This window comes from Macrobrachium nipponense, chromosome 7 (assembly GCF_015104395.2).
Source record: "Macrobrachium nipponense isolate FS-2020 chromosome 7, ASM1510439v2, whole genome shotgun sequence".
Lineage (NCBI taxonomy): Eukaryota > Metazoa > Arthropoda > Malacostraca > Decapoda > Palaemonidae > Macrobrachium > Macrobrachium nipponense.
In genome coordinates, this window is record NC_061109.1 from 23,821,798 (window position 1) to 23,846,387 (window position 24,590).

The window sequence follows — 24,590 nt, forward strand, 5'->3', positions numbered from 1 at the left end:
GCGCCGTGTGGATGCCGCTCAGAATGCTCTGAAGGGTGAGCGACAGTTAGTTTGAGTCCCTTAATGGCTCGAGCCAAAAACCAAAACCACTTGGGTCACCGGTTACATCGGACCGGGAAAGGGGCCGAGGGAAGGGGTCACCAGACCGTTGAGGCACGATGACAAGAGTTGGGTAAATGGTACAAGAACGTCAATTGAGGATTTACGGGTAACAGGATAGGGAAATCAAACACCGCGACTCTCAGGGGGCCTGGGTATTACCACGGAAGGGTTATCCGCGCGGAAACAAAGCGGAAATATCAGGCATGCGGGAGGGGAAATGTTGGGTTATCCGACCCACGAAAAGTAGTAAAAGTGGGTTCGGCGAGAGCCAATTTGTGTTTCTGTTGCAGAGACATATAACTTAGAATGTTAGAGAAAAGTATTAATAAAAGGGTACCATTAAAATATGATTCTTAAAGATATATACATTAGGCGGAAAGCTGCTGGAACGCTTCTCGAGGAGGGAACGTAAGAACAACGCTATTGTAGAACTTATGTAACCGAGGAATTTTGCGATAATGGCCGTAGTTCCTTTACACTAGGGTTTAATAGACACAATCAATCCTTTCTTATTTGCTACAAAGTAGGGAATTAATTAAGAAAATCTTGCCTTTGGTAAGTTGCAATGAATCCTCTACTTAACTTAATACAGTAATCCTTCGCCACTTTGTGGTTCAAGTTTTCACGGGGCCCTCCCTAAGTGCATTCGCCTGATTTTTCAAAACTATTCATAAAAAAATAAAAAAATAACAAATAAAAAAATACAGCCAATACAGCAGGCCATATTGGCAGGAAAGCCCAGTGTTGTTTCATCAATGATGCGTCAGTAAGGATGAAAAGGAAACGGACCCAGGATTGATCACGCAGAGAAAGAGAAAGCTCTCTACGGTAAGGGCTTTTTGTACATAGCCCACGAGAGCACTTAAGAACAAGGCACGTGATTGGTTCCCAGCGCGAGATCGAAATGAATGAAATGAGCACACAAGTGGATGTATCCAGTGAGATGATTGGCTGCGTATCATTGCATCCTCTCTCAGCTTCTTCCCCTGTTGTATCTCGCCACTCTCGTTCACGCTGTCAACTGTCTCTCGTGTATCTTAGTGATGTGCTTGAAATTAACTTTTCGTTAAGCCCTTACAAATGGCCTCCTAAGCGCCATGCCCCTAGCGAAAGATTCCTCTAGTGAGTCGCCAAGAGGACGGAAGATGACCACATTGAAAACGGTTCAAACGTTTTAGATATGTTTTTAAAAGAGGCCAGAAGTTATACCGGAGGGAAGACAGCTGGCCACGCCATATGGAGTGGGAATGAATCGACGGTGGGTGCTACATAAGTAACGCCTAACATCTTGCAAAAAACTGCTGCAATAAGCTTCAATAAAGAAAGCAAAAGTATTTTTTTGCAAAACGTATTGGTAATAACTGCGTTAATCGTAATAAGAGGAATTGTAAAAATGGAAGCTGGCATTAACCCTTGTGGGTTTGCTGATTGCAAGGAAAAAAAAAAAAACGTGATTTTATTGATTATTTTTTTTGGGCACTAATTTGATCCAGGACAAAGGCCAAATCGCGATGATCAAAACCTTTGCCCGATGACCACAAACGGAGATGCTGAAGAAACCAACCTGAAGATGATCCTGGACGAAACCTCAAGCCAGTACTAAGCTCTTCCATGGAGGTGATTCACTTCTTCGATGGAAGAGGCTCCTTTACAGCCAGCAAAGGGGTCTGGTTCAATAGATTTCAATATAGATATTGGCCTCCATAGCCAAAAAGCCCGGGTTGATTTGATGGTGAGGCTGCCTCTGCCAACACTGATGCTGCCTCTATCGTTACGGGGAGGATAGGATGAGTTCCCTAAGCTCATCAGTTAACTGGATGGCAGCCTACCTTCCATGAGCAAGTTTTTTAAGCAATGGAGCGAGGACAGGCCTCTTTTGGAAGGAAGAGGATTGCCTTCTCGTAGCCATATTACCCTTTTCAAGGATAATGGGGAAGAGAAGAAAGAAGCCAGGTCTTCAAGGCCCACCAAGGATCCATGTCACTCTCATTTTTGTGTCCGCAATACTGCAGGCTTTATTGCCTTTAAGCCATGCCTTTATTTATTAAAAGGCCAAAAAACCTCGCCCACGGGCCTTAAACAAAACTAAAATTAAGGCTCTCTGGCTCCCCAGTGTACTTGGTATTGGCATAACATAACTTTAAGGCCTGGATAACGAAAGCCCCTAAACCCTCGAATGGTTACTCCGCATTGGCTTTCATTTCCCAGGTGAAGCTGGTATCTAGCCTGTCATAAAAAAGAAGGGCTCACCCTATTAAGGTTCCATTCTTTTGATTTGGGATGTGGCAGGGAGGCCATTTGCAAACAACAGACCCTGCAGTTAATGGCCCGGGGTTTTTTCAGGATAGTTTTGCCCTTGCCCTGCTGGCAACCACACTCTAATTCAGCCGATGGATCAAGGTGTCATTTGTGACTTTGAAAAGGCACTCCCAATTCGTTCCACCCCGGTTGGCCGGGGCCATTCATCACAGCAGTTGACGACCAACGAAGGCTTCACCTTGAAAAAAAGTACTGGCATAACTTACGACATTGCATCATGTCTCTTAACGAATTAATCCAGCCAAGCATTGAAGGACATGATGAAAACGGAGAACCATAAAATCCTTGCTAGGAAAGAAATTATGGTTCCTAAACATGGTGCATGACTATTGCAGGCTTCACTCCTGATTGAAGTTCATCAGCTCGGCAGTGGAGGAAGGTGGTGAGGCTGGTCTCCTCAATCATCAGGGATATGGACGGATTCCATTGGACACTGGATGGAAAAGAAGACGGTCAACGGCCTTAGCGATGCCCACTCCAGACCCACTGAACAAGATGAAGACCTCCTTTTGAGATGAAGAAGTCTCGCAAGTGAATGAAGAAGACAAGGACGAAAAAAAATTGAAGAGCGAGAGGCCTTACCCTGGCAGAACCCATTGCAACAATTGTGGCAACATGGCAAGGAGTTTGTTGTACCGGGATCATGTCCTTGTAAGAAGGGGTTGCCCCCCTGTGGGTAGTGTTTAACACTCGCCCCAGTTTCTTTTAATACCGACCACCTTTTATCATAGGATTAGGGAGGCGATAGGTCAGAGGGGCTTCTGACATGTTCCAAGTTTAGCAGAGTTCTTCTGGTTTTGGTATTATAGCAATTAATTTTACTTTTAGGAAATAGTGGCTAAAGCAGACATTAATATTTCACTGGGACGACCACGGCCTCCGCGCCAGAAATAGATTTTTCCTACGGTCAAAATCCCTTTTTTTGCAGCAAAAAGAAAAAATGACAGCAACTACCCATCACCATGGGGTGTTCTCCCCAAGGTTAAAAACCCCGCCAACCCCAGCTACACCATCAGCGCCTCCAGCAGCAAGATTTTGCCTTCCGATCGTGACCTGAAGCCTCTACAAGTTGGAATCATGGGCCTAGCCTTTCTGGCCAACCACCAGCCTTCTTTGTCCTCTTCAAATACAGAAGCAAATGTTGACAATCCTAGCGCCAATATTATGATGTTGGGAGGATGGTCCACGTTCCTGAAACTGATTTAAAAGGCCTCAATTATACCATGAGCCAGTAACACCCAGCATCATAGTTATTCCATCACATTCATCATCATTCATCATCACATTCATCGAACTGGCGATAGCGGTTTGTGATAGTCGTTGTCGTCAATTGTTTTCACCTGTCGTCAATTTGCCTAGTCAAGTCTCAATATAATTACTGTTCCATTGTTGAGGTGAGTTGTTAGAACCCACCAAATTAGTATCGTATGAGAGAGATGTTGGAGAGAAGGAAATAGAGATGGACGAGAGAAGAGAGAGGACGGAGAGACGAGAGTAATAGTTAAGGTTTTATAATTAACAAATATTTAAGTAAAAATAAAATAATAATTTAAAGTATAAATATACATATTTTAAACATTCTGGTATCCAGACGTATACCGAAATTCCTAGGGTGGCCAATCCTACTTCGCGGATTTTCACCTATCCCGATGGGTTCCGGTCCCCACTAACCGCAATAAATGAGGGATCACTGTAGTAATAATAAAATTGACAATTGAAGGCCACATTAGTGTAAAAATATATTATTGTACAATGCTCAATAATACTAGGAGAGACTTTAGAATACTGCTCCGTATCCCTAGGACTAAAGAGGGATACGGGGCAGTATCCGAAAGTCTCTCTTAGTAATTTTTAGCATTGTACAATGTTATATTTGAACACTACTGTGGCTTTTAATCTTCAATATTATAGCTTCGTTATGGAGGTTCCTTAGTTCAATAATAAAATTATCGAGAATAATAATGCAATCAAGGAGATGACAAATCCTGTTTGTCATCACTGATATTGCTGAAGCATAGGTACTAATATTAATGAATTAATTTCATTGGCAAGTGGGCAAGGCCACAGTCAAGCGATGTTTTCCCCATATGTAGCTAAACTTCTCTGTAGTGTGAGTGGAGCCTCATGACTACATAGGTTAGTCACTAGTACATATTGTCTTCAAAACCATTACCTGCTATTTTGATGGCTCTGGCATAGGAAACTCACTTTTACTCCAACATGTAGCAGATCTAGTGAACTGGGATACAAAATAATAATTGCAAAAAATAGGTGGGTTATAAAATATAGACTTGCCTTTATCCGATGCTTTGATAAAAAGTGATTGCAGAAAGTGTTTAATCAACAGAATTAGTTCAGGTCTACTAAGCTATCATTGTCATATCCAAACAAAGCGTCCGTATTACTTATCATTGAAAAAAACTCCCTTCCTCTGTAGCATTTTCATGGTTAGTGAAGGTCTAGCCTTTGTCCTGAGATTATCCTATAATTTGGAAATCAAACTTTGCCATTTGTCGCTAGAATATAGATGAACGCCTCATAAGTTGATGAGGGAAATGTGTTATCTATTACATGCTGTCTAACTAGAACCAAAAAGAAGGTGACTGAGGAGATTGGTCCCACATCTTAGACAAGACCTTTTGATGACTAAGATAAGTCCCGCACAGTATACTCTGTGAGATGAGAGTACTTTTCCTTAAGTTTAAAACATTTTCTCACCCTTGAAAGGAATGAGAATATTATGGCTCATGACTTACACAGGTTTTGGGTCTTGGATTCCTACTTAAGTTGTAATTCACAAAATTTTAAATGTCTTCTGTAAAAGAGGTTATTATATGATAGGGTAAACATGTATACAGTACCCTACAATCAGCCTTTATATATAGTTTTATTGTACAATAATATCCAAAGCAATGGGAATGCTGTAGTTGCAGCTTTGTGGATAAATGACATTTTTTTAAACATTCAGAATAGAGATAACCATATTCATAATAAATAAGCAACTACTGTATTAAACATTTTCTTTTACCCAAGGCTAACTAAAATATTTGTTATACAAGTATGTACAAGTATATTTCTCTCTCTCTCTCTGGAATTCAAGTAATTCAGGAAAGTAGGGTATTCAAGTATTCTGTAGTCATATATTATATGTAGGTTGTCAAGTCTATCACTTTTTTTCCTTTGGCTTGTCATTAAGATACCTTGTGGGGAGAGCAGATGCCATTGAATATAAAAATTGTGTGGTTAGGGAAGTGCAAGTTATTCTCTGGTGTAATGTTTTTAGCCCCTCAATGAACAAAGTACTACACTAATTGGGCAAACTATGCAAATCTTGTTTTTAGTTGGTGAATATTATTATATCCGTATACTATCTTTAAAAAATAAATTGTCAATGTTGGAGTTCTTGGATTACTTGCAGATTTCATTTTGATAAACCAAGGTATATTGAAGTATGAATTTTTATTTATTTTTATTTAGTGGACCATACAGGTGGAAATATTTATGCACGTACTACAGAGCCTGCTGAGAAAGAAAAATCTACTTTTCTCCCCATTTCAAGGGGAAGAAGGAAAAGACGAAGTGGTAAGCGTTCTCAGCTACCCCAGGATGGTCAGTCTATTGCAGTGAGTAGTCCTGGATCATTATGGGGGTACACTGGCAAACAATGGTTGCTGCTGCTAGTTCTATTGTCTGGTACATTGACGTCATCATTTGCTGTGTGCCTGTTTCCTCCATTTTTTCCAAAAATTGTAAGTAAGCACATTCCTTTTTTTTTTTTCCTCTATATATATTTGTGTAAAAGATGACCTTCAGATAAGATGAGATAAAACATTAAGGCAAATTTTCATGAATTTATCTCATACCTATAGTATAAGATTACTGCTAAATTACAAAACCATCTGTGTATAGGCTAGCTTTTGGTTACTGTATATACTTGTGGATCTTGTGACTTTTGAAGACCTAATTTATTTTAAAGCTAATTTTAAAGGGGTTGCATCATTCACAAGATATAAAGTTAATGTCATATTCACATATCAGTATCATAATACGTATATATTACAAACATAACGAATATGCGTCTTTTCCATGGATCTTTAAAATAATTATGCTTTACATCAGTGTGTCCAATAATATACATTATTCTTTTGTTACTATTGTTTTATAAAAAGACAAATATACCAATCATGTGCTATTTGCTTTTTTTTTTTTTTTTTAGTGAACTTGAACAACGATACCATTCAAGAATTTTTGTTTAGCTTTCAATTTTTGTTTAAAGATAACCATGGGGGAAAGTTTTGGCCCATCTGCCATACACATTAAAACAATAGTAGTTAAATGTGTTCTTTCATGTCCAGTAGTTTTGATTTAAATATTTGAATCTCCAATTTTATTTATGGTCTAGTTTAATGGCACAATGAAGTTAGGGGTGTTTCATCTATGTTGCTGATGCATGATAATTTATAGCCATTAGAAGATTGAACATTATTTTCTCGGCTTCAGCTACATTTTGCAGCCTAAATTCAGCAGTATATTTCCTTGTTTATTGTTTCTCCACAGTGACTAAGGTTATACAGTATACTCTAATGTAAATATCAGTTCAATTCTGTCGAATATCATTTAGTTAACATAAGAATTACAGTGGGGCCTCGTTATCCACCCGGGGGATAGGGCCCCAGGAACCCCCGTGATAAGTAAATACCCGTGTTATCCTGAACCTACCCCCTCAAAATTGCTTAGAAAAACTGCCTGACTTTAATAGTTAAACCCAACCCCCAAGACCACTAGTTCCAAATGTTTTATAACTGCCTACTTTAGTTCAAACACCAAATATGTTTTTCAACTATCACCTAAAACTAAATTCAAGACAGTTTTAAAGTTATTGTACAAAATTAGCCTTCAAAAAATAAAATGTAGTATACTGTAACTAACTGTACATATGTAGCCTACTAGCCTAGGGATTACAGCTAGAAGCCTACAAATACGCATGGTGGCGGCCTCTTTTTGTTTTTTTTTTTTTTTTTTTTTTTTGGGGGACAAAAAAAATTTTTTTGGTTTTTTTTTTACAAAAGAGAGGAAATGAATGGGGTAAGAGAAAACTATCAAAATTATGTTAAATCATATGGGTACTTCACCAACAATCTATGTTGATAAAAAGATGGCGACGATTTGCAGTGCAATCTCCAGTAATATAATTAACGATAATGCTACCAACAGTATGCAGCGAAACATCTCTTCCTTCGTCACAAACAACCGTTAATAGTATATTCCACGTCAAAAAACCTTTCATACGACCTTTGAGGCGTATTTCCCATAAGAGTAAAAAGAATCAGGGCTTTTGGATGACCACATAATTAAACTTGTTTAGATGGTCCAATTTAAATGAACGTTTGCCGCCACACCGCACAACCACATTTCACTTACAACAACAAAACCAAACCTTGGACAAAACGTGAGTACGGCCAGTGTTTGCCAACCTGGGAATGTGGCAATTCTTGCCTAGATATTTGTTCCATAAAAGGCTTAAAAAAAATCAAATCACAACCGTATATACTCGGAATAACGTGCAATCTCCCCATATCGTGCGACCCCCAAATTTCCCAAATTTTCCCAATAAACAGTGGTTTTGTGTTTTGGTCATTGTATCTCATGTATCAGCAAGTTCATAAACGGTTGGTGGTTTAAGCCTTGCTAATGGCCGAGTCATTCAGGAATATGTTGCTTGATGCTAGTTCAAGTTACGTTGAATTTTCTTAGTTTTAATCTCGAAGAATTTAACTAGAAAATCTCAAGATTAAAAAAACAAAAAAATCCAAGATAATAAAATAATTGTAAAAATAACACGCCTTGGAGTTCCTTAATCATTCTCTTCTCTCTCTCTCTCTCGCCTTCTCTCGCTCTCTCTCTCTCTCTCCTCTCTCAGGAATAAATACGTACGTACTGTAATTTTGAGTCCGTTTCACCAACGGGTATCAAGCAAATGTGTAGACGTGTGCACGTGCTTTAAAAAAATGTGGGCAGTACACACACATTCCGATGTTTCGGTTTTTGGAATTTTTTCAAAAAAAAAGGATTTCGGAAATGTGGAAATTGGTCAGATGCATGATCAAACAAACCCACCTAACTGCAGAAAAACAAAAACTTTTTTCCCTTTTGTTTTTCACATTATTGTTATTTATTAATTACAGTTTTTTAATTTAAATAATTAATTAATAAGTTTTTAATTTTTTTTAACTGTTTAAATGGAAGGTGAGATAATTAAGATCACCTATAATGAAAATAGTGGGACAATTAAACCACCATTGTTCACTATAGGTATTATTTTCAAAACAAACATTCCGTTAAAACAAAACCAAAAATAGATGTACATAACAATCAAAATATTAATAATGTTTTGCAGTTCAACTTGGTTGAATTTTAACATAAAAGTATGACTATATAATAATTAAGTTTCCACCATAATCGATCTGAAGTTGAAGAGTCGGTAAAATTCTGAGGATGGTCGTCCAGGAAAAGGATTTGTAACTTTGTGATTAGCTATCGCTACAACAAAACCATGTGGTATTTTCATTACCACTATATTGATGACGCATCGCTACGACACACTGGTGTTTTTCATACCAACTATACAGTTAAAGTTAAAAACATTGACATAGAATTCGACTTTGTCGACTTCGTTCAACTTTGATATTTTTAACGAACAATAAACAATAACTTCATTGTTTGTACTACTAAAAACCATGCTTCACATAAGTACATTTTTCGTAAGATATGTGTTGTTGCCAAAAGCTAGCTTATACCATACAAAGGCTTTTATAAATTTAAGTCATCTTAGATATACAATATGCACCCCAACTCATTGGGGGAGGGAAATTTACTACTGTTTCCTCTGGATTATTGAAATACTTTAGCCCCACACATTCAAACACTTTGATAATACAATGCATAAATACTAGGCTATAACCATATTTACATCAGTATACAAATACTACATACAGTATTTATACACATACTTTTATATACAAAGTTAACAGTTATTATACACATAACTTTTGATATTACAAAGTTAATCATGATGAGTAGTGATCAGCACGACAAGCTGTGCACTGGACTTATCGTTACGTTACTTACTTGGAAGATAAAAAAACAAAAAAACAAAAATTTTTGTTGTTGTTAGTCAGCCGGGATAGATTAACATTTTTCCAGAGATTAAAGATAGCTGAATTTTGTTTTGAAGGTATGTCAACCGCGTTATTATATTATTGTTTTCACGAAGGACTAATTAATTAATAAAGGAAAATTGAAGTAATTTTTTGCCGTCAGGGGGCAGTCAGAAAATCACGACATGGTAACGTTCCAAACCTAGTGCCATCCATGACCATAATATGTCTATAGAAATAGAACAGAAGCAGAGGGCAGTCATTGGATAAACAGACTCTCGCATGGACTACCAACCAACCAATCAGGTGTTTAGGTTATACTACTCTGTAATTTTTTTAGAAATGAACGTTTACACACACGCAAGCTAAACAGATGATGGTATGTGTTTTGCCATACAGTACGTAGTTTTTAGGTTTTTATTATTAGTGTAAGTATTTTACTGATTTCATGAGGAATAGAATGATTCCTTATCATTACTTTGAATGTCAAAATGCGGCTTGAAGATTCTTCCGCAAAAAGAAGAGAGAAAAAAAAGTTTCCTTAGGAAGATGATAACCGATTTACTAACGCGGTTGACATACCTTAAAAACAAAAAAAATTCCAGCTCTTTAATCTCTGGAAAAACTGTTAATCTACCCGATCCGGCGACTAAACAACAACAAAATTTTTGTTGTTGTTTTTTTATCTTCCAAGTAGTACGTACGGTAGTACCAGTGCACAGCTGGTAGTTCGATCACTACTCATATGATTAACTTTGTATATAGACAAAAGTATGTGAGATTAACCTGTTAAATTTAGCGAGGGGTATAATTGAAAAGTAGTGTATTATAACCTGTATGTAGTAGCTTTGTATACGATGTAATTATTATAAGGCCTCAGTATTTATGCATTATATTATTTAAACGTGTTTGAATCATGCTAAAAGATATTTGCAATATCCGAGGAAACAGTAGTACAATTTCCCACACCCCTAAATGATGTTTGGGTACATATGTATATCTAAGATGACTTAAATTATAAAAGGCCTTTTATGTATAAGATAGCTTTTGCAACAACACATATCTTACGAAAAATTACTTATGTTGAGATGGTTTTAGTAGTACAAATGATAGTTATTTTGTATCGTTAAAAGTATCAAAAGTGAACGAAGTCACAAAGTCGATTCTATGTCATGTTGTTTTTCCTTAACGCGTTGACTTTACAAGGAGGAACGTTATTTTGGTTGTTTTATCACAGCCTCAAAAACCCATAACAATTGGCAGTGTAGTGATTGATAAGCTAAACTTATTATTCACTACCAAAATGACAGATTGATAATTTTAGATTGAAAATTAATGTTTACATATATTCCAAACATTAATTACTACGTTGCATGAATACTACTATAGAAATATTTCGAACAAAAAGAAAAAAATGATAATCCTTTGCTGTGTAACGCTACCATAAAGTTTGAATTTTCATATACGTACTTACATTGTTTTGTCAGCTGGCTTGGCCTCGCCTAGAATAAAAGTTGATTTCACTGATATGGAATTACATCCACGAATAGCCTTTTTATTATGGTAACGATATGACGACCTTAAAGGAAAGGAAGTTAACGTTATTTTTGGTTGTTTTATCACTGAACAAACAACCCATAACAATGCAGTGTTATGTATGATCAAATTCGAAACTATTTATTCACTACCAAAAATAACGATGATATTTTGTATTGATAAATTAATGTTAAGTATATTTCCAAACATTAGTTACTACGTAGCATGCAATAGTACTCATAAAAAATTTCGAAAGATAATCTTTGCTGTGAAACCGACCAATAAAATTTGATTTTACATATACGTACGTACATTTTGTCCAGCTCGGCTGGCACCTCGCATAGATAAAATTGATTTCAACTGATATGGAATTACTCCACCCGAATAGCCCTTTTTATTATGAAGATGATGACGATAATATATAAGGTACAAAAAATGCTTTTATGTATTTTCGTTTACGCTTAGTTCCGCCAATAACAAACAGCAATACTTACGAATAACTCTATGACAAAATAGCGTTTGCATGACTTCATTGTTCAGAGAAGTTATATACGAATACTGCCAAAATAATAATGAAGTTCGAATTAATATTAGCCTTAATGTTATTACTACTGTAATTACACTACAACTACTATTAAAATTTCTAAAAGTTTATCAAACAAAAAATGTCGCTTTGAACGCAACCGTATACATAAACCATTTTCGTACGTAAAGGTATATGCTTACATTTTGTGCCTGGACCACTCCGACGATAAAGTTGAGTGCAATGATGTGGAATTATTCCTTGAATAGGTATTTATTATGAAGATATGACTATAATATATATGGTAAGAATGGTTTTATTACCTTTATTGTCAGTTAATATCATAATGTGAATGTTTGTGTACGTTGGTGGTTATCGCACTGCAACTACGCTTAGCCTACCAATGAACGTTGTACATAAACCTTGAATAGGCTATCATTTCGAAGATAGGACAATAATATATTAGGTGAGAATGGTTTTATTACCTTTATTGTCAGTTAATATCATTATATGAGTCTTTAAATGAATGTTGGTAGTTATCGGACCACGGCCGAGGGTTAGCCTACCGAAAAACATCGCATACGCAACACAACAAACCCGTGATGCAGCGATTCATACCAGTGCTGTAACATGAGAAACGGTCCAAGAAAAACCCGTGATTAACTGGATCCGTGAATACTGATCCGTGAATAAGCGATGCCCCACTGTACGGTAATTATTTACTATCATATGATGGTTGAAATGTAAACAAGACATCTGTTATCCGATTTGGTTGTTGATTGTCCGTATCCAAACAGCTGTTTTTCGTTTGGTTGCTTATGGCATTTACGCAAAGAGTATAGTGTTACTAATCATATTTTATCATTCTCTTTTACTTTAACGTAACTAGAAAATGAAATAAAGAGATGGAGGCAGATAGTTAAATGAAATAAAGAGATGGAGACAGACTGGTTAATCTAATGTATGATGTAATTATCGTACGTAAGTCTTTCATATGACTGATTATTCTAAACAGTTGTATGTAATCCAAAATTGTGTTCACCAAAATGATAGTTTTTAATTAAAAATCAACACTATCTTAAATGGTAATATTATCATAATTACACTACTATAAAAATTTCTGAAAGGTTACTAAAAGATAAGTTTTTCTGTGAGTGCAGCATAACTTGTTTACATTTTCTCAGCTGGGCTCGCTTATATAAAAGCTTTTCGTTGATATGGAATTATTTTTCTTGAATGCTATACCATTGAAATATAAGGTATTAATAATAGCTTGACTGTATTTATTTTCAGTTTATATCATAAGAATCTTTTCATGTATGTCAGTGGTTATCACACACAGGCCTAGGCTAGCCTACCTATAAACACCACTAAGAATTCAAGGTTTGATTTTTAATATGGTAGTATAGGGCGACCCCCAAATTTTAGGGGTGAATTTTAGGATTTAAAGGTAGTTTTACATGCAGAAATATAAGTTGTGTAAATTTATATTAATTAGGCTATAATTGCATAATTGGGAGTATTGAATGACCCTTTGGGCTTGACACTTGAAGTAATTGAACCGGTCACTCCTGCTACTGGAACTACGTACTATGTATACCAATGGTAAAAATTGGTGGCAATAAATGTGCTTAAGACTTATTTTATGGATTGGTGGGTATAATTGATAATTTTAAAATTTAATGATTAGTTTTCTTAAAGAAAATTTGTCCAAATGTAGCAAAGAAACTAATGCGTAACTTGTGAAAATTTAGTTTTGTTACAGAGGTTTGTGTTTGAGTACGTAAAGTTCTGGTTTTAGAGTTTTGTTACCAAATATGGTTTTTAGCGGTGGTTCAGGAGCATGCAAAGCTTTTGCCCAAGGTTGTCACTAGCCACAAGTCCGCATTTGTAGCATTCATAGAAACAGTTCATAATCTGTAGTTCTGATAAAATTTTTCCATACATAAATACGTAATTAGTTAAAGGCACCTTTTTTTCTCTTTAGGCGCAAAAGAAAGGGGCAACTGCTACTATATTTGGAGTGATAATTGGGACAAATTGCCTCACAGCATTTCTTGTAACACCTCTCATTGGCAAAAAGGTAATTTGTGCTCCAAGTGCACATTTGCTTGGTTTTTGGTGCAAGTATTTACTGTATAATATCTTTCCTCCCAAAAGTACTTGCTTATGATTTTTATTTTTGCAGTTAAGACATATAGGGGTCAAGTTTGCCTTTACTGCAGGGTTGTTTTGTAGTGGCGGATGCTGTGTTCTTTCTGGGTAAGTTCATTTTTAAGTATTAGTAATCTTGGTATCCACAGTATTTAATATTCTTGACTAGTAGTGATTTAATTATTGCTTTTTGCTGTAAATTAATCTGCACCTTTTAGGGTAAAGTTTGAGCTGGCAGAATGGTTAAACTATTCAGGACTGGGCCATAACCCAGAGTCCCAAAGTACGTAAAGCCCTCTGGGACTATTCAAGGTAAACTGATGTACAGTATGTAATCTGGTATGATACACTGATGTTTTATGGCATTGTAAAATACAACAGAACTAGTAGTAAAAAATAGTTTTTTTTTTTTTTTTTAATAAGTAAAGTAAGTAGTAAGAGTATAATGCTGACAAAGGAGCAGCATTTATATTGAAACAATCAAGATCAAGGTCATGAGGCTTGCCTGTGGTGTTTGCCATTACAGGAAAGTTTTTTGTAGCGTGCAATTAATTTTTATTTGTAAAATAAAATGATTTAAAATTTATAGCAATATCTTTTTGTACCCAGAGTAAGTTAGTATTGGTCACTTATTTGTAATTTTCCCCAAAAGTAAAATGTCTTTGGAAAGAAAGCACTGATAGATTACTGAAAACAGCAACAAGAAGTACTCTTAAGAATTTTATTGATCCTAACATGAAAATCATAAAAGATTGAGTCTTCAGGACAGGAACAAAAATGAGGTTGTGAGAGAATCACAAGGAATTAATAATAATGTAACAAGACAGCTAAAAAGCTTTACCAAGAAATTTCTAAACATTTTGGATTGAAGTATCAGATACAAGAGAGATAGTATTTTTGGTATTCAAGTTAATGCATGCCTTCTTGATATATGTGACTCTCAGGAGGGAGTGCAACATTTTTCATGCTAGCCAGGCTTGGTTTTTTGGGATTTTAGAGATGTTTGGTTACAATGGAGAAAGACAAAAAGTGAAGCTGCTAGTGTTGGAGCTGAAGGTCACTTCTGCCTAAACAGTTATTCTATGTGAATGATACTAAATTATGCTGAAAGGGAACCTCAGAGTAGGTGTACAGTTATGGAGGTATCAAATTAGTATTTGGATTCAAGGCATGTCAAGACAGACCTTATTAGGTGGGAATTTATATAGCAGGTAATCTGTGTACTGTCAAGAATGTAAATGCACTAATTAATTGTTAATTGTTGATCTGATTGAAGGGCTTGAGAGGTAATGTTTTCCATTTTATCTAAGTAAAGGAATATATTTTCTAAACACTTCAAGGTTACACACCAGAAACATCGTTCTGCATTCAGTTTGTCAAAACTTAATAAAGCCCTGTATGGGGGTATTACTGTAGGCATTACTTAAGGGTTTTTGCAATGTGCCTTCTCTCATTAGGCTGTTTATAGGGTGTAGAGAAAGGGATGGAGCTTAGACATTGACAAGGAGAGAGCGCTCAGTCACTTGTTTGGAGCTTCAGTAAGTGGTATATTTTTCGGTCAGCGTTCCACCTAATTTTTGCCTACTATGTATCACTTTATTCCCCCCTGTGACCTTCACATGGGCCAAGACAGTGATATGAGTCAACAGATAATAACAGAGATGTCATTGAAGTAATCTGGCCTTAAAGCAAGGCAGATATCGTAACAGCTGGGAGGAAGGAGGCATTCAGTTAGACGCTGGGTTGCCAGATTTTACGACGGTGGCAACCATTAGATTTTATCTCGGAAAAAGCACCCTGACATGCCTAAGAAGACTTTTGATGAAAGTTTGACTGTTCTCAAGTGTCAAGTACTCTCTAATTGACATAATTTTCAGTCCTACATTTCTATTTTCTCTAAAGTCTTCTATCATCCTTTGTAATTACTCCCCTAATTCACTTAGTAAAACTGTCATCTGCAAATCTTAAATTGTTAAGGTATTCCCCATTAATGTTAATTCCCCATTAATGTTAATTCCTACATTTCCCAATTTAGATTCATAAAAAATACTTCTAGGCACGGTTTGAACAATTTAGGAGAGATGGGGTCACCCTGTCTAACTCCTTTCTCAATCGGAAATTTCTCACTGTCTTTATGTAGTTTTAGGTTTGCTGTACTACGTGTTTAGATATTTTTAAGTGTTTTAACATAAGATTCATCTATTCCTGCTTTTGAAGGACTTTATTTACTGCTGAAGTTTTGACAGAATCAAAAGCTTTTTCATAGTCTATAAATGGCATTAACCCTCTTACGCCGAAGCGGTAAAAAAAAATTGTCTCCCGTGTGCCGGAGGTGTTTCAGAGTGAGCGCGGAAGCGGAAAAAATATTTTTTTTAAAAATCACAGCGCGCTTAGTTTTCAAGATTAAGAGTTCATTTTTGGCTCCTTTTTTGTCATTGGCTGAAGTTTAGTATGCAACCATCAGAAATGAAAAAAATGATCATTATCATATATAAATAATGCGATATATGATAGCGCAAAAACGAAATATCATATATAATTGTATTCAAATCGCGCTGTGCGCAAAACGGTTAAAGGTAACAAGTTACTTTTTTTTTCGTTGTAATGTACACTAAATTGCAATCATTTTGGTATATAACACATTGTAAAATGATAAAAGCAACACAGAGAAAATATTATCACAAAATAATGCACGAAGTTCGTAACGCACAGACGTAAACAAAATATTTTTTTCAAAAATTCACCATAAATCTAAATATTGTCCTAGAGACTTCCAATTTCTTTCAAAATAAAGACAAATGATTGAATATTACTATACTGTAAGAGTATTAGCTTACAATTGCAGTTTTCGACCATATCGGACAAGTTAAAGTTGACCGAATGTCGAATTTTTTTATATATATATTTTTTATATGCAATTATTTCGGAAATAAGAAAAGCTACAACCTTCAAATATTTTTAGTTTTATTCTACATGACATTGCGCACATTTTCATATATAAAACTCTATGAAATGCCTAATATGAAATGGAGCAAATATTCCGAGAATGGTACGTACGCATTTCGGAGATTTGTGGCGGAGAATCCGTGCGCGGAGGGAAGGAAAGATTTTTTTTTAAATTCACCATAAATCTAAATATTTTGCTAGAGACTTCGAATTTGTTTCAAGATGAAGATAAATGACTGAATATTACTAGACTGTAAGAGTTTTAGCTTACAATTGCGTTTTTCGACCATTTCAGTAGTCAAAGTTGACCGAACGTGGTTTTTTTTTTCTATTTATCGTGATTTATATGCAAATATTTCAAAAATCAGAAAATCTGCAACCTTCAATTATTTTTTGTTGTATTCTACATAAAATTGCGCTCATTTTCATATATAAAACTCTATGTAACGGCTAATTTAAAATGGTGCAAACATTACCACAATCGCACGTATGATTTTTTAGGAAGAGTTAACGTGCGGACGTAAAGAAAATGTTATTTTTTTCATAAATTCACCATAAATCTAAATACTGTGCTAGAGACTTCCAATTTGTTGCAAAATGAAGGTAAATGCTTGTATATTACTAGAATATAAGCGTTTCAGCTTACAATTGCGTTTTTCGACCATTTCGGTAGAGTCAAAGTTGACCAAAGGTTGAAATTTTGGCAATTATCGTTATCTATATGAAAATATCTCAAAACTGATAAAAGCTACAATCATGAGTATTTTATTGTTGTATTCTTCATAAAAATGCGCAAATTTTCATATGTAATACTTCACGTAATGGCTAATATACAATGGTACAAAAATTATGTCAAAGTGACGAAATAATTTCCGAGATGTGTCACAGATACTTTTTAGTGTGGCAAGAAAGAAATTCGCGCTTGCGCGCGACCTGTGTAACAATTGTAACAAACAACACCTTGATCCGTGAACTCCAGCATCCCCCAAGGCGCGTGATTCAAAAGTTTTAGGCTGGTAGGCCTATAAGTATTTTTCGCGAATTTAAAAAAAAAACTTTTGTAAGTAGACGTAAAATACGTCCAGTCGGCACCCGAGAGACAAAAAATGTCGACGTAAAATACGTCCAGTCGGCGTAAGAGGGTTAATAGTGGGTTTATCATACTGTTGATTTTTCCTTTAGCTGGTTAATTATATATGTGGTCAGATGTTGATCCTACTTATAAAATTTGCCTGCTCTCTTGGTTGATTAAAGTCTTGCTGTCTTTCTATTCGGCCTAATATGATCTTTGTAAATATTTTGTATAATACTGAGAGTTAACTTATTGGCCGTATGTTTTCAGATCTTCTGTGTCCCCCTTTATGGGAATTAATATAATGATAGTTTTTTCCAAGCTGTAGGTATAGATCATTTTTGCAAGCTGTAGGTATACATCATTCTTGCAAGCATATATATATTATATATATATACCTAGATAGAGAGATAGATAGAGAGATAGAGAGAGAGAGATATACATATACATATAGATATACATATAGATATACAGGCAGTCCCCGGGTTACGACGGTGTCGGCTTACGACGTTACCGAGGATACGACGCTTGTCAATAGAAGTTATTTCCAGGGTTATGACGCATGTTCCAGGGTTACGACGCCTACACACTCATCTGGGAGATGAAATATGACACCAAAAATGCAAAATAATCAATATTTGAAGTTTTATTTATGAAAAAAGCCCATAAGAATGCAGTTTACAAAGTTTTCAATGCACCCAAAGCATTAAAGTAAGGCTTTTCTTAGGATTTTTGACGATGTTCCGGCTTACGACGATTTTCGGCTTACGACGCGTCTCAAGAACGGAACCACTGTCGTAACCCGGGGACCGCCTGTAGATAGATAGATATGATAGATAGATATAGATAGATTAGATATATATATATATAGTATATTATATATAATATATATATATATATATATATATATATATATATATATATATATATATATATATATATATATATATAATATACACATACACCTACATACTATATATTATATATATATATATAATATATATATATATATATAATATATTATATATATATGGTATATATATATATATATATTACTATATATATGCACAGGCGTCTCCGGGTTTCGACGGGTCCGGCTTACGACGTTCCGAGGTTACGACGCTTTTTCTTAAATATTCATTGAAAAATCCGCCCTGGGTTACGACACTTGTTCCGAGGTTACGACGCTGACGCTTCCGACGCTCCGAGTTAACAACGCTTCCGACGCTCCGAGTTAACGACGCTTTTAAAAAACGCCATACTATAAGAATCCTTTATAGTTTAGCACAGTTTTCTCCTCTCTCCTCTCTCTCTCTCTCTCTCTCTCTGTATTTTCTGACAAAAATAATCACTAATTAGTGTATTTTGATGTTTATTTCGTGACTAAATACATTTTTATAATACAAAATTATTTACTAATTTTCAAATATTAATTTTGATTAATACTGTATTAGTAAGTTTAATAAGTTGAAATATCCTTACTAAAAATAATAATTCTCTCTCTCTCTCTCTCTCTCTCTCTCTCTCTCTCTCTCTCTCTCTCTCTCTCTCTCTCTCTCTCTCTCTCTCTCTCTACTACAAAGATGTATGTTTTTTTGTATGATAAATGATTTACTATTTTCAAATATTAATATTAATTTATTCAGCAATAATATCATAGTGAATTAGTAAGATTTTAGCTTATATTAAAAATTATGGAAGAATGAAGGGAATCCCAGTCTTCTTCAGTAACCTTTTCTCGAGATCCAGGTACTCTATCCCTTTTAAACACTGTCAGATTCTATCAAGTTCTGTGACAGCCAGGAGGGGGAAGAGCTGCAGTGTTGCAATCAAGTGTTCATGAAATTTCCCCCCCCCCCTCTCTCTCTCTCATTTACTGAGACTCGTACAAAATTCATATGTGATAGTATTTTAAAGAAATACAATACGTACTAATCTATCCATGTCACTTTTAATTAAGGTTAACTCTCTCTCTCTCTCTCTCTCTCTCTCTCTCTCTCTCTCTCTCTCGTCTCTCTCTCTCTCTCTCTCTCTCTCTCTCTCTCTCTCTTGCCACACAAGATGATAATGTGTCATAGTGGTAACTCCCTCCCGCTCTTTCGCAGTGTTATAAGTATTTTTTGAGAGAACAGAGAGAGATAAACCCCTCACTCTCTCTCTCTCTCTCTCTCTCTCTCTCTTACCGAGATGAAAGAATTTTTATGGTACTAGTATGTAAAATGTTTATTGATAATTTCAGTTATTTAATAATAATAATAATAAAACTTTAATTACAAAATTCATAATGGTCGTATTTTAAAGAGATGAAAATGACCTTTCCATTTCACTTGTAAGGATAATTCCTCTTTCTTACTGAGATGAAAGAATTTTTATGGTAGATGCACGTGTTTATTATATTTTCAAATAATAATAATAATAATAATAGAAGTAGTAATAATATAACTAATTTCAAAAGAAAATTCTTCCCTTCGTCTTTTTCTGTATCAATTTCCCTACCTCATAACTCCAGTGACACTCGGAGCTTAACAGTGCCATACAATAGTCAACAATTTAATGGTTTTATGTAATTCTCTCTCTTCTCTCTCTCTCTCTCCTCTCTCCTCGTCTCTCTCTCTCTCTCTTGTATTTTAATGAAAATATACAGTAATTTGTGAATGCACAGTGTTGCACATGAAAAAAAGTAAATTAGTGATAATTTTAGAAATACGGCCCTAAGAAAAATTGCAAATTAGTGAGATTTTCCCTTTAGACATGTTTTCAAGAACGTCGTTCTGGCTTACGACGATTTTCGGGTTACGACGCGTCTTAACCCGGGGACTGCCTGTTATATATAATTATATAATATATATAATAATATATAATATAATATATATACAATAATTATTTATTATATATTATATATTATAGATATATATTATTATATATAATATATATGATATATATAAAAATTTACATTTATATATAGACTATACATATATAATTTAGATATTATATATATATAATAATATATATATATAAATAATATATATATATAATAAATATTATTATATAATATATCGATATATATATATAATATATAGATAATTATATATATAATATATATAATTATATATTAAATTTATTATTATTTATATATTATATATATATATTATATTTATATTATATTTATATTATAATATATAATATATAATATATATATAGATATATTTATATAGATATATATATATATATATTATATTATACTATATTTATTATATTTATAATATTAGATATATATTATTATATATTTATTATATATACATTTTTATTATATAGATATATAGAATATGAATATATATATATATATATATATATATATATATATATATATATATATAAGTATATATATTATTATATTATATTATATATTATTATATAGAATATATATATATATATACATATATATATATATATATCATATATATATATATATATATATACATACATATACATACATACACATCATACATACATGACATACATACATACATAATACATCCATACATACAGTACATACATACAACTACCATACGATTATATATTGATATTATAATATATAATATATGATATATATTACATGTATGTATATATATATATATATATATACATACATATATATATATATATATATATATATATATTATATATACATATATATATACATATATCATATATAATACTATATATATATATTATACATATATATATATACATATACATATATACAATATACATATATACATATATATATATATACATATACATATACATATACACAGTGGACCCCCCGTATTCGCGTTCTCCGGATTCGCGGACTCACACATTCGCAGATTTCTCTCGGGAACGTTTCCCTGCATTATTCGCGGAAAATTCGCGCATTCGCGGTATTTTTCTATGAGAATCTCCACAAATTCCTTGTTTTTGTTATCAATTTCATCATAAAATGCACTTTTTGTGATAAAACTATAAAAAAAAACCAAGTATGAAAATTTTTAGTGGTTTTTTCTTAGTTTTTACTAACATAATAGGCTGTTTTTAGCCTTTTTATAGGGGTTCCAAACATTCGCAGATTCTACCTATTCGCTGGGGGGTCTGGTACGCATCCCCCGCGAATACGGGGGACCACTGTATATATATATATATATATATATATATATATATATATATATATATATATATATATATATATATTATATATATATATATATATATAGTATAGTATATATATATATATATACACATATGTATATATATATATATATATATATATATATATATATATATATATATACACACATATGTATGGATTATATATAGAGATATAGATATTAGAAATAAATATTATATAATATAATAGTTATATGATATACACAATTATACATATATAAATATATATATAATAATTAGTATATATATAATTTATAACAAGAATTATAATATAATATTTTATGAGATATATATTATGGGAATATACAGATAGACATATATATATATATATATATTATAGTAGATTATTATAGTATATATGATATAGATATATATATATATATATACACTTTATAAACATAGATATATATATATAATATATGATATATATAGATATATACGAGATATTATATATATATATATAGTCTACCTTGTTATACATATACATATTATAATATATACATATAATATATACCATATATATAGATATAGCTATATATACCATATATATATTATATATATGTATATATATGTATATACATATATATATATACATATATAAGATAGATAGATAGATAGATAGATAGATAGATAGTAGATAGATAGATAGATAGATAGATAAACATCACAGTTGAGGCTAGAATTTTTGTGATCATGTAAACTGGTAATCTTCCCCATGATACTGTCCATTGCTTTTTACCCATACATTTTCTGGGGCAAATGAGTTCAGGTAGAGGAGAAGAGTGACCTTGACCCCTATCCCTTCAACACCATGATCACTGACTCGAGACCTAGCCTAGACTTTAGTAGCGTACAAAGCAGGTACGTAGTTTGTTTTGTGTGGCCACAAGCTACTGAGAAAAGATTTGTGTGTTTAGTTATATTAATCTGAAATGGTTTTAAGGCCGATGATTTATTTTAAATTGGAGTGAAATTTATCACTGAACTACTAAAGCTAGCATGGTGATCTAGATAATGAAAAAACTTCATATTATGAAGTAAGCAATTACTTACTATCATTATCTTTTCTGTGGGCTAATAAAGCTTGCCCAAAGAGTGAGTCGGTAAAAAGTGGGTGGACTAGTACAGGTGGCCTACAAGGTTCAAAGGGTTATATAGCTTTTTGGTTTTTAGAAGTGGATAAAGATCGTACATCGGTAACTAAGTGAGAGCTCGCTCATCCTAATATCTAATTATGGTAATTATCCACAGTAATTACTGTTTACAGTATTTTTTTACAGTATCAAAAATTTTATTGTTAATGATTAACTTGAATTACTTACAGGTTTTGTCATTAGTTAAGATGTGTTTACAGTGCCGATAGTTGTGATGGTAGTTAAACCTTAAACGCCAAAGGGGTATATTAAAAATCGTCTTCCGTGTGGCAGGGGGTCTCGGAGTGAGCGCGGAAGCAGAAATATTTTTTTTTTTAAATCACAGCTCGCTTAGTTTTCAAGATTAAGAGTTCATTTTTGGCTCCTTTTTTGTCATTGCTATGCACAAAACAGTTAAAGGTAAAGAGTTATTTTTTTTCGTTGTAATGTACACTAAATTGCGATCATTTTGGTATATAACACATTGTAAAACGATAAAAGCAACAGAGAAAATATTATCACAAAATGATGCAGAAAATATTATCACAAAATGATGCATGAATTCGTAACGTGTGGACGTAAACAAATATTTTTTTCAAAAATTCACCATAAATCTAAATATTGTCCTAGAGACTTCCAATTTGTTTCAAAATTAAGACAAATGATTGAATATTACTATACTGTAAGAGTATTAGCTTACAATTGCAGTTTTCGACCATATCTGATGAGTTAAAGTTGACAATGTCGAATTTTTTTATATTTTTATATGCAATTATTTCGGAAATTAGAAAAGCTACAACCTTCAAATATTTTTTGTTTTATTCTACATGAAATTGCGCACATTTTCATATAAAAACTCTATGAAACGCCTAACATGAAACGGAGCAAATATTCCGAGAATGCGATGTACGCATTTTGGAGATTTGCGGCGGAGAATCCGCGCACGGAGGGAAGGAAAGTTTTTTTTTAAATTCACCATAAATCTAAATATTGTGCTTGAGACTTCGAATTTGTTTCAAGATGAAGATAAATGACTGAATATTACTAGTGCTGTAAAAGAGTTTTAGCATGACAATTGCGTTTTTCGACCATTTTGCGGTAGAGTCAAAGTTGACCGAACGTGGTTTTTTTTCTATTTTATCGTGATTTATATGCAGATATTTCGAAAATGAGAAAAGCTACAACCTTCAATTATTTTTTATTGTATTGTACATGAAATTGTGCACATTTTCATATATAAAACTTTATGTAACGGCTAATTTAAAATGGTGCAAACATTACCTCAATGCACGTATGATTGTTTCGGAAGTTACCGCGCGGACGTAAAGAAAATGTTATTTTTTTCATAAATTCACCATAAATCGAAATATTGTGCTAGAGACTTCCAATTTGTTGCAAAATGAAGGTAAATGATTGAATATTACTAGAATATAAGAGTTTTA

The 24,590-nt window shown here is 33.5% G+C and overlaps 1 protein-coding gene across 1 annotated transcript in view; it reads left to right on the forward strand.

The window, feature by feature from the left end:
- Window positions 1-24,590, forward strand: part of LOC135217556 (MFS-type transporter SLC18B1-like) — an 88,777-nt gene that overhangs the window by 61,607 nt on the left and 2,580 nt on the right. The window contains exons 3-5 of the mRNA XM_064253522.1: window positions 5,899-6,170; window positions 13,625-13,720; window positions 13,826-13,899. Coding sequence (XP_064109592.1) covers window positions 5,899-6,170; window positions 13,625-13,720; window positions 13,826-13,899 — 442 coding nt within the window. The remainder of the gene's footprint in view (window positions 1-5,898; window positions 6,171-13,624; window positions 13,721-13,825; window positions 13,900-24,590) is intronic.